Here is a 16753-nt window from a genome sequence, read left to right on the forward strand (position 1 = left end):
GTTGATGCTGGCTGTGGACTAGATATCAGCTGAGGCTATTGGCCAGAACACCTACATGTGGCTTCTCTGTGTGGCCTGGCCTTTCTTACAGCATGGTGGTTGACTTCTAAGGGTAAGCATCTCAAGAGCTGTATAGTTTTCTTTTTACCTAGCCTTGGAAGTCATTCAGTAGCACTTCCACTTTATTCTCTTCATTGGAAGCAAGCCACTTGAATAGCCCATGCTCATAGGGAAAGGAATTAGACTTCCCCTGTTGATAGGAAGAGTGTCAAAGAATTTATGGACAGGTTTTAAAACCACCACAGCTCTTTTAATGCCATTCTCCATCCAAATTGGATAATTTTTGTAATTTTTCTTTTTAAAGGAGATTTCTTACAGAAGAGACATATGGTGCACACAATAGTCCAGCAGGCTGTTTCCATCTGCAGCTTCTTGTTACCCAGGTGGAAAGGGAGACTCTGCCCTATGGCAGAATTTGGTTGCACGCCAACAGTTTGACATGTTTCAGATAGTGCTCCAATCCTTTGGGTAGAATTAGTTCCCTCATAAACAGTAATTGAAATGCTTTTGTCTTTTCCCTATGTGTCAATCATGGTGGTGCCCGTAGCTCCCTTAATGATGCCAATAATATTGAGAAACAGTAAGGAAGAAGAGATCAGAGTTTCTACAATTGTGTACTTCTCTGTCAGTTTATTACTCTCTTACACTTGTTTCATTCTTCATCATTTTTGGGCTTTTCCTACTTTTCTTCTCCCCAGATATTTTCCTGAGACCCTTCATCTCTCAGAGCTACCTCAGGCCCGATTTGGCTTCAAAACACATTGGTATTTTGCTCATTATATTATTCAGCAGCTTAATCATTTAGATCCACTGACATTTTAAGAAGAATAAAAGTTTTTTAATTTTTTGAAGCCCAGAAAGTCTGCTTTCTATTATTGTGAAATTCTCATAAGAGACCATTTATAAACCATCTGTGCTCTAAGTCCATGCCATAGAGACCCTCAGGTTTGAAGAGCATATACACTGTTCTGACACCATCACTACTTTTATTTAATAGCTAGTTTAGACTAAGCAGCTGGCATCATCAAAGGTCTTTGTTCTAAGTTCCTTGAGAGTTAGAATCACATTGCATGTTGATTTTCTACAACTCATAGCACATTATAGAGTGTTTGAAAATATTTATTGATTATTTGATGTATTTCACATTCTTAAAACTGGTAAAAAGAAAAAAAGATGATATGATTTCTTTAGAAGCTTCTGATGCCCTTTTTTGGTAAAATAAAGATCACTGAATTATTTTAAAGTATATTCCTTGTTTATTTCATCTCTATAAAGTTAGCCAGAATCATCTACCTTATGTGACCTCCAATCCTCGTTCTATGTATCACATAGAAGTAGCCTGAATGAGAGTCCAAAGAGCAGGGACAAAAACCTGCATGAATGCAGTTTGACATCTTCTCCACAGGAATAGTGACCAGAACAGATAGTACCTAGATACCTAAACAGCTATCAGATGGGAAAGAGACCAGTAAGGAGCGTTTTGCCAGCAACCTTGACAAGACTGAGGCCAGAAAATGTCCAGTTGCCTAACAGCAGTTCTTTGGCAGTTTCTTCATTCTGAATGTCAGCTAAAGGTGACTGGTCAAGAGGTTATGATGTTACGCCAGATGTTGACCAGGCCACAGCTCAGCGGAATGATTCACTCTGTACACTGGTCTCACAGTGCCACGATTCCAGTCTGTGCCTCAGTACACTTCATAGTCATTACACATTACGGATTTTTGGAGGTTGCTCCAAATAGTCAAAACCATGAATACAAGACCCCATCTCTGAAATAATGAAAAAAATTAGCCGGGCATGGTCGTGCACACCTGTAGCCCCAGCTACTTGAGAGCCTGCGGCAGGAGGATCGCTTGAGCCCAGGAGTTGAAGGCTGCAGTGAGCTACGATCGTGCCACTGCACTCCAGCCTGGGCAACAGGGTAAGACCCTGTCTCTTAAAAAAAAGAAGAAGAAGAAGAACATAAATTATTCATTGAATGTTGAATGGCAAAGATCTGTTATAGATGCCTGCTTAAAATCAAGTATCATACTGGACACATGGATGATGCTGATCCAGCAAATTCTATGTAAACTGACACCCAGAGAGGCTAGGTGTCCTTTTATGGTATATTTTCTTTGCTAACATGGGTGCCTTCTGTGTCTCACTTGCACTCTACCATCCCATGGGCCTCCGCGGCTCCCTTTGTTCTCCCCCACCCACCACCCCACTGCAGGCTCGTACTTGCTCTGCTCCACCTAATGGCTTTAGGACTGAGTTGCTTGGTAAGAGAACTGAAACAAGAACTTCATATAATTTTTGATATTTCCTTTTCCTCATGGAAGGTGAATATTGCAAGAAGGGATGGAGGTAAACTAGATGATCTGATTTAAGAGTCAGGGAATAGTCATTCATTCATTCACAGAATATTTATTGAGCACTTTCTGTGGCACTGTCCTAAAATCCAGAGATAATACAGTTAGATAAAATTCTGTCCTCAAGGGACTGACATTCTAGTGGAGCATGACATGCAGCATGTAACTCCTATGTCCATTCTCTTTTGTGTAATAGGGTTGTAAGTCCCCTCTGCATTAGTTACTGACCATTAGAGTAATGTCTCTCCCCCCATTTCCTGTTAAAAGACTGTTAAAGTAGTGGTCCACAACCTTTTTGGCACCAGGGACTAGTTTCATGGAAGACAAATTTTCCATGGGTGTTGGGTGGAGGGTGGCCACGAAGCTCAGGCAGTGATGCCGGCCGTGGTGAGGAGAGCAGCCGTAAATACAGATGAACCTTGGCTTGCTCACCGACCACTCACCTCCTGCTGTGTGGGGCTCCCCCCCAATTCCTAAGTTTCTTGGAAGACAATATTTCCATGGACTCGGGGGTGGGGTATGGTAGGGCAGCAGAGCTCTGCGGCCTGGTCCCTAACAGGCTGTGGACCAGGGGTTGGGGACCACAGTGTTGAACAGTCACATTTTTTGCTCCATACCAGCTTTTTGAGCAGTTCTTAAATTGCTTAATATGAAACTATAGGTTGATTATTACTAAGGTTAAATCTTGAAGGAATTCTGAGATTCTCTTCAGAATTGAAGATAGCTACTAAAGGCCAGTTCTGCACTGAGGGTTATAGAAAGTCTGTCACTGAAATGTGAACTAAGTGCAAGAGGAAGAGTGGGGTCAGGGTGGGTGGCGGGGGGACCAGCTTTAAAAAGCCCCAACTGGAAGGACAACTGATAGTGAGTTTAGAGTACAGGTTTATATAGGGGATGTTTGGGTAGATGATTATATGCATGGATGGATGGATTAGATAGATAAATAGATAAAAATAAAAGAGAAAACCTCAATACTAGAATATTTTCCTTTTAAAATGAAAAATTGACCCAGCATTTCCATTTGTGCCTGCTGAACTGGCGACATCAGGGACTGGCAGCCAGTTGTCCATTGACGTCAGCAAGAGCAGATTTAAATCTCCACAGCGCAATTCTCCCCAGCCCTGATAAATAGGGCTGGTAATTGAATTAGAAAACATTCTGAGCCATCAGCTAATTATGCTGTTCAGGCAATTGCTTTGTCCAGGTCTGTTTCATCCTTGAATCGCTTGACTTTCTCACTGGGAGGGGAAGTATTTCAGTTTCCATGGTGGGGCATTTTATGTCTCCCTAAATTATGCTGCCTGTGCTGCCCTAGAGCAATACTTGGACATTTCACTATATTATAGACATTGTTATATGAGTTTTGATAGGCATTAGTTTTGTTCTGTGATTCAGTCTGATCTTTGTTTCCATGTATATAGATGAGTGCACACACATTATTCCAATGTTCAACTGCACTTTTTTCAGCAACAATACAATATAACAAATTCAAAGTGCCCTAGTCATGCTTAACATATTGAAGCTATTGATGGTAAAGAAATTAATCTAGAACAGCAACTGTAGTGTTAGAAATGAAGAATTCAAGCCAACTTTTTCTTTTGGTTAAAAAAAATCACGGAATCTTTCCATCCCAGTTCAGAGGTAAGAATGCGCCAAAGCATTCCTCATTTCATCTTCTGGAAGGAATTAGTTAGTGGCTTTGTATGTCATAGATAGATAATGTTATTAAGGATTACAACCAAAATCTGTAGGAGAAAAGGAGGTTCTTTTGTGTTCATGCTTAACAGAAATGCCTCCTTGTTTCCTGAACACATTATTTGAATTTTATGCTGAATTTCATGTGATTATACACTGAGGGAGCCTGGAAAATCAAGATATTTCTGAGATCTCTTGCTGTAGCTAAGTCAGACCCATAATTGTCCTTAAAAAGATGGTTTATTCCAAGGTCTCAACAAAAAAAAAAAAAAAAGAAAGAAAGAAAGAAAACTACAGACCAATATCCTTTATGAATATACATGTAAAAATTCTCAATAAAGTCCTAGCAAACTGAATTCAGCAGCTCATGAAAAAGACAATCCATTATGATCAAGTGGGCTTCATCCTAGAGATGCAGGGATGGTTCAACATACACAAATCTATAAATGTAGTTCACCATATAAGTAGAAGCAAAATTTTAGAAACTTTAAATGATGCTATTTGAAACTCAACTATTTCTTATGGGGCAATGAAGAAACTTATATTCCTCTTTCTTTACCTATGTTTTCTCATTTAACTTTTTGATAGTTTTATTTATCAAAATAAACATAATTCACAGACTAACAAAAAAAAAAACAAAAAAACAAAGATGGTTATTCCAAACCATAAATTCAGTTGGACTTTGAATTCCTTATTAAGAGTAGGAGGATCCTAGCACTCTGGGAGGCCAAGGTGGGAGAATTGCTCGAGGTCAGGAGTTTGAGACCAGCCTGAGCAAGAGCGAGACCCCATCTCTACTAAAAATAGAAAGCAATTATCTGGACAACTAAAAATACATAGAAAAAAATTAGCTGGGCATGGTGGCGCATGCCTGTAGTCCCAGCTACTTGGGAGGCTGAGACAGAAGGATTGCTTGAGCCTGGGAGTTTGAGGTTACTGTGAGCTAGGCTGACGCCACAGCACTCTAGCCTGGGCAACAGAGTGAGACTCTGTCTCAAAAAAAAAACAAAAAAAAAGAGTAGGAGGAACCCTTTCTTGTTCATCATTGTGTTCCTGGCATCTAACCCATTGCTTGTCATGGTGCTCAGTCACTTGTGATTGAACTAAATTGAATTAAACTCTTATTTCATTTGTATTATATAATATCCCTCCCTCCCTCTCTTCATCACAATCCATCCATCCAACAGTTGTTTTTCAGCATTTACTATATGCCAGGCACATACTGGTAAATAAAGTAGACTTGGTCCCTGAACTCTGGGGATGGGGATAGGGTGACAGACAATAAACAAGGTAAACAACAAATAAATAGTTACAAATTGTACAGAGCGTAATGAAGAAAGACAACAAGGTATGCCAAGAGAGAATAAGTCAAAAAAGTGAAAACCTAAGGTTTCAAACCTAGGATTGTTGAAAGACCTCTCAAAAGAGATAACTTTTAAACTGAGACATGAAAAATGACATGGACTCAGTCATGAGAAAAACAGGGTTAACAGTGTTCCAGGTTGAAGAAACAGCATAGGCAAAGGCCCTAGGGTAGGAGGAGTTTGTATTTTTGAGGAGCTGAAAGGAGGCTGGTGTGGCAGAAATGTGGAGGGCAAAGAGGAAAATGGCACAAGGTGAGGGACAGGTAAGCTAGGTCTCCTAGGGCTTTGTAAGCCATGAAAAAGCTCAGAATTTATTCACTTCATTTCTAGTTGCTGCTGAGTAGACAGAGAATTTTACCTTAAATGCCTATAGATTTTGTTATGGGTAGACAAGTTGCTTTTCATGCTTAGAATACCTTAGAATATTGAATGGATAAAACAAAATGATGTGCTATGTATTAAATGTTGCTTCTATACCTACTCAGCCCTTAGCCTTTGACCTTTCTTCTGAATGTGTGTATTACCACTTTGAACTTCTGTATCAGCCATTTAATATTTAATATATGGTAAGTTATGATTATATATCATTCATATTCTGTTTTTCCCAACTAGATTATTAGCCCTATGAGAACAGAGACCTTTGTGACTTCAGGGCCAACGCACAAATCCTTACATATTGTAGGCACTTAGGGTTTTTTTTTTTTTGTTTGACTGGTTTTGTTTTTGAAGAATTTGAGGTTTCCTTTATTTAAAAATTTGTCTACTGGTGTTCAAAAATTACTGTAAGTAATACATTTCACCTACGTTTGTATATTTGAAATTTTCTATTATAGTAAATGGAAAACAAACTAGGTTGTTTGTAAAACAAGAAAATAAACAAGTGAGATGGTGTAAAGTACAAAATAAAAATCCTCTGCTATATCATAGGGACTGCATAATTTTTGTTTTAATTGATAGTGCTAAAATTGCCTTTCCAAGTGGCTATGCAGGTTTATGCTTTCACTGGCAATATGTTTCCTAATTTTTCATCAGCATTTCATACTGTCAAACTTTTTAACTTTTGCAAACCTGATTGTTGAAAATTGTATCCAGTTTTGTATTTCCCTGATTACGGGTAAGATTGAACATTATTTCATGTTTATTGGCCATTTGCATTTCTCTTCTCTATTCATATTTTTTGTCATTTTTTCTTATTATCTTCTTACTGATTACAGGAATAGTTTATATAGTCTGGGTACTAATCCTCTGTTACATATATTGCAAATATTTTGTCCTAATCTCCTTCATCTTTACCTTTGTTTTTGCTTGTTTTTGTACTCAACAATAATGCATAGTGGTCCTTTTTCCATTTCAGTCCAGTCAGTTTTTTTTTTTTTTTTTTGAGACTGGGTCTCTTTCCATCACCCAGGCTGGAGTGCAGTGGCCTCATCATAGCTCACTGTCACCTCAAACTCCTGGGCTCAAGCAATTCTCCTACCTTAGCCTCCTAAGTAGGTGGGACTACAGGCACATACCACCATGCCTGGCTAATGTTTCTATTTTTTGTAGAGAGGGGGTCTCACTCTTGTTCAGGCTGTTCTCGAACTCCTGGCCTCAAGCAGTCCTCCTGCCTTGGCCTCCCAAAGTGCTAGGATTACAGGTGTGAGCCACTGCACCCAGCTAGTCAGTATTTTTGATGATGATATATACCATGTGCAGCCTAAGATAGGTTTCTGAAATGATTTTTTTTTTTTTTGAGAGACAGAATCTTGCTTTGTTGCTCAGGTTGGAGTGCTCAAGCCTGGGCTCGAACTCCTTGGGCTCAAGCAATCCTCCTCCCTGTTCAAATGATCTTTTGAACACCGTCCGTCAACATACCAGGAAAATAGTCGTCACCATTTACTGTCTCAGTCCAATGGACTCTTTTTGTTTTTTATATTTTTGAGTTATTTTATAAATTACTTACAAAAATGAGAAAAGAATAGTGAAAAACAATTTCCTCAAACTTAATTTTTTTTTTTTTTGAGACAGAGTCTCGCTCTGTTGCCCAGGCTAGAGTGCTGTGGCATCAGCCTAGCTCACAGCAACCTCAAACTCCTGGGCTCAAGCAATCCTTCTGCCTCAGCCTCCCGAGGAGCTGGGACTACAGGCATGTGCCACCATGCCCAGCTGTCCAGATAATTTCTTTCTATTTTTAGTAGAGATGGGTTCTCGCTCTTGCTCAGGCTGGTCTTGAACTCCTGACCTCGAGCGATCCTCCCACCTTGGCCTCCCAGAGAGCTAGGATTACAGGCGTGAGTCACCACGCCCGGCCTGCTCAAACTTAAGAATTGATGAGTGAACTATATATTTCTAAGGATAAAAAGGAAATAAAGTATTCTTGTCCAGATAGTCATTCAATAGGAAAGACTTCATCATCATCATCATCATCATAATTTAAATGTAGCAATCTCAAATTTTTATTCCATATCTTCTGATTTTGAATGTGCATGTATACCTGAAATGCAACTAACTACTCACTAGCTGTCATGCATGAATCTGGAAAATATCATCTTGAAAATACTGATTCCAGATTTCAGATATAAGTCCAATAAATTGTAGCTTGTCATTACTTCTGGTTCTTCTTGCACTTGTATTATCAAAATGTAATTCTTGAATAATTTTTTGAAATCTTTGATGGCTCATAGTTTTGTGGAAGAGAGGACAGCTATCTCCTTTGTTCCATGATTCAAATATTTCCATTTTTAGACCAATTAGAATGATTATCCAATGAATTTTTTATTTCTTTGTCAGTGTTATTCTTCCAGTCATCTTTGCATACTTGCCTTCAGCATTGCCAGCCTGTGAACTGTATCAAATACAGTTTGACACACAAATATCATAAGAGATGAAAGAATATGGTTACATGTCTTTTTAGTATAACAGAATGGTCCAGGTTCTTGTTGTAAAATATTGTATGATGAAGTCGTCCTGTTGAATAACTAACTAGACAAGAATACTTTATTTCCTTTTTATCCTTAGAAATATATAGTTCACTCATCAATTCTTAAGTTTGAGGAAATTCATTTAGTATATTGCCATCTGAAGATTCATAGTCTGAATTTTGCTTGTACAATCAATTTCACCATTATCATTAGAGTCTAGAGTGCTGCTATTTGTCTCTTTGCACTTATCTTCTGATTTGTCTAAGAACTGTGAAATGTCTTCCTCTGTCAATTTACTTTTTATTACCATTATGGAGGAGAAATTTTACATTTTTGGATTCTCAACTGTATTCAGTGAAAGCTAAAAGCACATTACAAATATAGTGTCGCTAATCATTTATACTTTATTGAAAGATGATGCAATATTTTGGGTGATGCAGTATTTTGGGCAGTGCAATAAGAAAATTGAGGGATAATGCAAAGTGATGGTTTCTTTCTTTATTGCATTATCATTTTCAGTGATTTCATCATTCTTTTTTTAGTAATTTAATTTTTTTATAAAGCATAGTTGTAAATAATTCAAGGTATGGAAAAAAAGAAGACTGCTAAGATCCTATAATGTACCTTAGATTTATAAAAAGGTACTGTGGGCCCATATGGACTAGCAGTCCTCCCAAATAGTAAGTAATTGTTTCAAAAAGAAAGTCATAAACTAAAATTGGGTCCAACAAACCCTGCTGTTACACCAAGAACTGAGTTGAGCAGAAATATATAATGACTATGTTAATGAATGAAGCTTTTATTGTGAGTCAAGTAAATGACACTTAATTAGTTTTACTAAACTTAAGCTTGCAGGAATTTGCTCCAGCTTGCATCTTTCTGTTTCGACCTTCACCTTATCTGTGCAGCATAGAAGAATAGTAAATTAACTTCTTTTTGACTGGAGTGAGTGCTTCCTCCTCCTGTTCATTTTGTTTGTAGGAGCCCTACTTTGTCTCGTGTGTTTCTCCTCTAAGCCTCCTTTCTCTGTCAAAGCCCTTGAACTGTTAGCCTTGGAAGTGGAGTGCATCTCTGTGGGGCAAAGGGTCCCAGTTGGGGAGAATCTCTAAGAGGTGTATATGCCAAGCACGATATCATTGTGTGCAGGCATTGCAGGAGTCTGCCAAACCCAAGGCTAGGCTGCCAGTACAAATGCCACGTCGACATGACATTTACAAGTTTAGAATCTGGAAAAGGACTGGCAGTGGAACACCCCTCAGCTACCTCATTTAGGTGGCAGTAACTAGGCCAACTTTTGATTTTCAGACTCAGAAATCACAGGAAGTAATGCTTCATTTAGAATTTAAAACTATCATAGCAACTTTTTCTAGGAAATGATAAATCCTATTCCTGGGACGTAGGATAAACCATAATGGTTGAGAATGAGACTCTGGAATGAAACCTGGATTTGAGTGAGGGCTCTATCACTCACTGTTTGACCCTGTGCAAGTTTAAGTCTCAGTTCCCCATCTATAAAATTGGGATAATAACGTCACCTACATCATATGATTATCAGATGGATTAAATAATATATTTAAAAGTATAAGCACTTTTCACATTCTTCAGGACCTTGTAAGAAATTCAGGTTTTCAGTTCTAAAATTTCAGTAATAAGTAGATATATTGGTTTTTTTTTTTTGAGACAGAGTCTCACTTTGTTGCCCGGGTTAGTGTGCCGTGGCGTCAGCCTAGCTCACAGAAACCTCAAACTCCTGGGCTCAAGCGATCCTCCTGCCTCAGCCTCCCGAGTAGCTGGGACTACAGGCATGCAGCACCGTGCCCGGCTAATTTTTCTATATTCATATTTTTTAGCTGTCCATATAATTTCTTTCTATTTTTAGTAGAGACGGGGTCTCACTCTTTCTCAGGTTGGTCTCGAACTCCTGAGCTCAGATGATCCACCCGCCTCGGCCTCCCAGAGTGCTAGGATTACAGGTGTGAGCTACCACGCCCAGCCTAAGCAGATATATTGTAATTTGCCAGGGACGTGTTGTCACAGCATGAACTTGTGTGTAGACTCTTTCCTTGACTTAGACATTACTGAAACACCATGCATAGGTATCCAAGACATAGTTTTCTTCCTCTCTCTAGGAAAATTTAGAGCTGGAGTCGGGGTCATTTGAGTATTTGGCATCTCTGCAGTTTCTTGGATGCAGAAACCATTTTGATGTTAAGAATTCATTTCAGTAATAGCAGTCCTTTGATTGACTTGGAACTTTTGTATGGCACATTCTAATGCAAAATGTAAACCTCGAGCTGTTCTGAAGGGTAGAATGTGGCTTACTAGGGACAGTAATAAACTTTGGCATAGGTAACAAGGTACTTGTTCTTGATTAAACCTTTTGTCATGATGTAATACCTAAGTTATAGGCTTTTCTGTGCTACTTACATGAAATATTATCCTTACCACAGCACTTAGTTTGTTTCCTTTCATCGCTTTCACTACCATTAGTAAATTCTCCCAAATGGTAAAATTCTTTCTTTTCTTTTTCCCCCATGTTTTTCAGATCTTCAAAGCTGCTGCGAGCATTCTATGTTCCCTTCCTGTCAGATCAGTATACAGTATATGCAAACTACACCATCCTCAAGCCCCGGAAAGCAAAGCAAATAAGGAAGAAAAGTGGAGGTTAGCAACACATCTGTGGCCCCAAAGGACAACCGTCTGGTTAACTAGTGATTCAGCTGACCTGACTCCCTCCAAGTCATCGCCTGTAACATTTATAATAAAGGTCTCCTGACATGAATACTGGAATCTGGGTGCTTTGGGCTAGTCAAAGTCTATTTCAGAGTCTAGTCAAAGTCACATTCACCTCTTGTCTGTGTCTCTGTTCTGCATGTAAACTTCTTGCAGCTAGACAGACAAAGGTCCTAAAGCACAGATAGCTATATTGCTTCACATCTCATTGTTTTTCTTCTGTTCAATTATTTACTAGACCGGAGAAGAGCAGAACCAACTTACAAGAAGAATTGAAAATCCTTGGACTGGATGGTTGTATTAAGCTGTGCTCCATACTCTGGCCTGGCATCCGAGAATTAGCAAAGCTCTCTTAGGGCCATATGGGCTTCTCCACCAAAGCTGTTTGGCAGCTCCTAGCAGACCTTCTTGTTCAGACCCTCGTGCTGAAAAAGAACACAGTCTAGTTGCCAATCCACATGTCCTTTTCACCTCCAGCAAGTCTAAGCTTCTATAAAGTACTTCACAGGACTAGGACCCTGTCCTGGAGCTATCTCAGGAAAAAGGCGACCATTTGAGGAACTGTGACTTATTTTTATTATATATAATGCCTCTAATTTTCATTTTATGTCCTTTACAACCAGCTGTAACCGTATGGTGGTTGTGTGTTTGTGTGTTTTTAAGTTTTTGCATGCTATTTCTTGAATTATAGACTCCTCTGTATAAAGGTATCAACAGACCAAACTATAACTGTATAGGGCATACTTGGAGAACATTAATTCTATCAATTGGTAGATTGGGATGACATCACATTTTTAAGTATAATAATATATTCTGAGGCCATTGCTGAGGAAATTACAAATTTCCCTTTTTTAAACAACCCTAGTAAAAAGGACTAGTGTATATTGATAGCACCTATTTTTTAGTTCTGTCTACTATAAGGCACATCCTGCATGGGACACTTCTAGTCAAATAGGCAATGATAATGACCTAATTAAAATGTACTAAGTATATACTATTACTTTACCTGTATATGCAGTATTTCAGTTTACAAGGCACTGTCATAGCATCTCATTTGATCCTCACAGTTACAGTGTGTGGTAGACAAGGCAGGTGATTTTATCCCCATTTTATGGATAAGGAAACATTTACCGGGATAGGTAAAGTGACTTGCCCAAGATCACACAGCCAGTAAGTGGCAGAGCTAAGACTAGAACCTGGGTTGTCTAACTTCTCATCTAGTGCTCTTCTATGAAAACATTACTTGAAAGGAGGATGAGTTTGACCAGACACCTGATTGGTATTGTAACTCTCTATTTTAAGGAAGAATTTTATCTGTATTTCTTTGAGTTCTTTGGAGCCTCCAGTCTGCCTGTGTGTTAGACCAGCACAGAAGTGCTGCCTGATGCAGCCTGGCCTGTGGCAGGAAAATAGTGCTTATATTTGGAAGTCATGTTCCTTTGCAGCCACACAGGATCCAAATATCAGTACTGTTCTTAAGTCAGTCTGGGGGGTGATATTACAGGTGCCTTATTTCCAGAAGAGTAATTGTTTCTAGTATCTGCAAATAGAATGATTCTGTTTTTGAGAGTTTTTCCATCTTTTATTTTTCAAACAGAAGGACTTTAGTAGGAAAACTGATCCCAAGAGAGGAGAAGAAAAGAGGTGATAACAGAAGAAATGGCCAGTTACCATACAAAAGGCTCCTCTTTGAGATCTCTTCTAAAGGAATATCTGAGATGAAGTTACGCTTGGAGAGGTAAAGGTCTAGACAGCATAGAATGATAACTGGAGAGTGAGTGAAGATAGACTGGGGTGCCACTGGCTTTAAAGATGTCTGGCAGCTGGGTGCAGTGGCTCATGCCTGTAATCCCAGTGGCTCGGGAGGCTGAGGCAGGAGGATTGCTTAAGGCCAGGAGTTCAAGACCAGCTTGGGCAACATAGCAAGGCCCCATCTCTAAAAAAAAAAAAGGAAGAAGAAGAAAAGAAAAATTAGTTAGGCATGATGTCATGTACCTATATAGTCCCAGCTACTTGGGGGGGGGGAGGGGAGCAGAGGCAGGAGGATTGCTTGAGCCCAGGAGTTTGAGGCTGCAGTGAACTATGATCGCGCTACTGCACTCCAGCCTGGGTGACAGAGCAAGATTGGCACATACGATCTGACTATAGGACGGAGAATTATAAGTGAAACATCTTGCCTCACTTGCAGTAGTAGCTATCCTTCACGATAGCTAAGGCCCTCTACTTTTTGTACTTGAAAGGCCTGTTTGGTATTGTAACCCTCTATTTTTAGGAAGAATTTTATCTGTATTTCTTTGAGTTCTTTGGAGCCTCCGGTCTGCCTGTCTGTAGGGGTAAGTAAAAGAGTCCAGTAATGGAGAGCTACTCATGGCTTTTTTCTAGTCAAAGCAGTACAAAGTTGATGTTTTATCATCTTGCTTGTTTAAAAAAAAATAGATCTTCTGAGCAAGAACTTAATTATAATATAGCCAAAAAAAGGCCAGGATTGATACTGGGGTTCCTTGGAAATATCAATTCTTATTCCTTTTGAAAGCTGATTTTGGTTCTCTTTGTTCTATGTATCTCTTTAGTGAGAGCACAAAAAAAAAAAAAAAAAAAATTGCAGAACACTGTGCCACATGTTGTAGGTAAGGAATTGAGAAATGAATGATTTTTTTGTGAAGGTGTTTTTCATGTGATATTTTATAAACACATTAAAAAATCTCCATCTCTTAGCCAGGGATGGAGCTTTGCCTGGGAAAAAAGGTTCAAAACACCTGTTCAGAGAAGCATTTCTCCAAGGAATCAATGTTTGGCATGAGCTAACTTCTGTGCTTGCTGTAAGGATCAAGTATCTGGGGTACTTATTTCTCCATAGATTGCTGGGTGTTGAGGAATGAGGAACTACAGATTACTCCTAATAGCTTTTGATTGTGGGCTGAGTGAGGGAGTGCATATACTTAGCAAATCCGGGGTTCTCTGATCTCTAACTCTAAAGCAGCTTTATCTGAACCCCAAATCTTGTGACACTGAGTACCATTACTGAACCAGTCTGTATGGCAGGCATCCATTATCAAAATTTACCTCTTACCTGGTGGGTGTCATCTGATAAGAAAGAAAACAGGTCATTTTAATCTCTTGGGATAATCACAAAAAATTGCAGCCCATACTCTTTATTACAGAATTCAAGTTTAGAAACAGACTCTTTGTTTTAACCGTGATGGTTCTTGACCCCCACCATTTATTTGGGTCATTTTCCCTAGTTTGGAGTTCTGGAAAAGAACCTGGAAAACCCTGTGTAATTCTGTGACATGAGATCTGGGGTGACCATTTGGGCAAAGCACCAGTGGCAATCATTTACTGTGTTTTGCATTTCCTGGGATTTATTAAAATAAGAATTCACTGTGATTATGTAGTCTTCTGGCCAGTATCAGGCAGCTCTGCTTTTAATTTGGTTAATTTTATTTTCTCTAAAGAGGGAAAAGAGGCACAATTTAATCTTTGCCTCCACAGGCATATTAAAGCTCATGTGTTAATCCATTCTTATGCTACTACATTAAATGCCTTGTGTAAATGGATAAATGGGCATGTGCCCAGCTTTAATTTTTTTGCAACAGAAAGACCAGACTTCTGTATGACATTGTTGGATTTCAGAGGCTCTCTGCTGTATCTGTAAATCTGAATGTTGCCTTTAATTTTTCCAATCTACATAACCATGTGATTCATGCTGCAAATGAAATCAGGAAGCAGTGCAGTGTTGAAGCAGGAGTATTCTCCAATTCACTTGTCTTCCTGATCCTTGTACTTTATTTCATGTGTCAGTGTTTACATAACATATTGTATTTTCTGTGAAAAAAAAAATAAATCATGGCAGTTTGATTTTCCTTTTCTTAATGTGACATTTTCTCTTTTGCTTTTAAATCTTTGTTGGAAATGGAAACTGAAGGAGCTCAACTCCATCTGTCTTCCCTCCAGCCCTACCCCTCAGAGTATAGACCTGCCTTCCATAGGCCAAATAGCCCAGAATATTTATCCCAGAAACTTGAGGGAGAAGACTTTGGGAAAGCCAAGGAGGGTTATTTTTATTTTACCTATGGAAAAACCAAGCACAGTAGGAATGACTCAACGTTTGAACATTGTGCCTGAAAGAAATGAAGTTCCTGGATCCCTCTTAAGTTTTTGGATTGAGAATCTCTGGACTGTGAGAGCCTAACTTTCATAGAAATCCCACTCTAGTTATATCTAACATTTAGGCAATTTACCCCCTTGTTGGAGTTGTCAAAAGAAACAAAACTTTTTAATTTTTTTCATTTTATTTTATTTTTTAGGAATAGGTGCTCATTATATTGCCCAGGTTGGCCTGGAACTCGTGGGCTCAAGTGATCTTCGTGCCTCAGCCTCCCAAATAACTGGGACTATAGGCGCATGTGCCACTCTGCCCAGCTGGAGTAAAACTTTTTCTGTAAATGAATTCCTAACATCATTGCTATACCTTGCACTTTATACCCAATAATTTCTAGTAACCATCTGATTTTGTACCATTGGTTATCATTTTTCTTCCTGTAGGACCAAAAATTCCCTTGAAACTTGGTTTGAATAATATTTGTCTCAAGTTGTTTTAGGGAACTTTGCTTTTATTATAATAACATAATTCCAGGAGGGGGAAGTCCACAGCCTTAATTTCTTTTCCCTTGTCTAGAATGTCGTCCTTTTCTCTGTGTATTTGTTTCTCTTATTTTTAGGGCTGTCTTCCTCTTCTAAGGAGGAGACTCCTGTGATTACTTCCTTTTCTGAACCTTCTTCAGGACATAGTTTCTTAACTATTGGCATAGAACCTTAGCATATAAACCTTGTAAACCTGTCTCCCAAGAATATTGTTGGCATTACTAGAGGCAAAGACCATGTCACACTCCTTTGTATTCCAGTGCTCAACGTGGTTCTCTGGACATTTTGATACTGTACATGTTTATTGACAACGAAGAAAGAAAAGTAAAAAGAAACCTGGAACTAACATATATACAGCTGTTGCTCTCAATTTGGCATGGATTTTCAGACCACAGAAAATACAGCAAGTCATAAGTCCTGCAGTGCTCAAAGGGCAATTTGAAAGATGTGAATGTATATTTTAGTAATTCTCCTGAAGTACACAGGCTTCTGCACAAAATCAGATTCCTCCTGTAGCTTCTAAAAAGAGAGATAGGGTAGCTTTATTGACTATTTCTATGATTACTTGATTTTAGAGGGTCAGACATAGCCCAGGAGACCTTCTGACCCAGGAGTTTGGGTCAGAAAGCCTTTCCTTCCAGCAGGTGCTCGGGTCCTGTCAGCTGCATGCCCTGCTAGGAAAAGGCAGTCTGACAACGAGATGACTTTGTAGTGATACACTCAGATTGAGTAATACTAAGTAGCAAGTGATATTTTAAAACTGAGAGCTGCTTTGGCTCTCTTCTGCTGTGGTGTTTAGCATAGACCTGATGTCTAAGCAAATTATAACTAACAATTTGGTAAATGGAATTAGGGAAATGGAATTGTAGTGACAAGGACAGACTGGGAATTTCCTGTTGTGGCTTTATAGAATAAAGAGTCTGTGTTTAAATTAACAATTGAGTTTAAAGAGCATTTTACTTGAGTATGAGCTTTTTTTTTTTCCCTTAAAGTGACTCTT

General features: G+C 38.9%; 1 protein-coding gene across 2 annotated transcripts in view; it reads left to right on the top strand.

Moving 5' to 3' along the window:
* Window positions 1-14933, top strand: part of ALG9 (ALG9 alpha-1,2-mannosyltransferase) — an 84229-nt gene extending 69296 nt beyond the window's left edge. Inside the window, exons 15-16 of one of the 2 annotated variants that reach the window (XM_069470904.1) lie at window positions 10922-11040; window positions 11348-14933. In XM_069470904.1, the coding sequence (XP_069327005.1) occupies window positions 10922-11040; window positions 11348-11385 (157 nt within the window). In that variant the 3' untranslated portion in view covers window positions 11386-14933. Of the gene's footprint in view, window positions 1-10921 lie in introns of both variants that reach the window. The other variant, XM_069470905.1, reaches the window with a different exon arrangement.
* The last annotated feature ends 1820 nt before the right edge of the window (window positions 14934-16753 follow it).

Source organism: Eulemur rufifrons, chromosome 6 (assembly GCF_041146395.1).
Source record: "Eulemur rufifrons isolate Redbay chromosome 6, OSU_ERuf_1, whole genome shotgun sequence".
NCBI classification, from domain to species: Eukaryota; Metazoa; Chordata; class Mammalia; order Primates; family Lemuridae; genus Eulemur; species Eulemur rufifrons.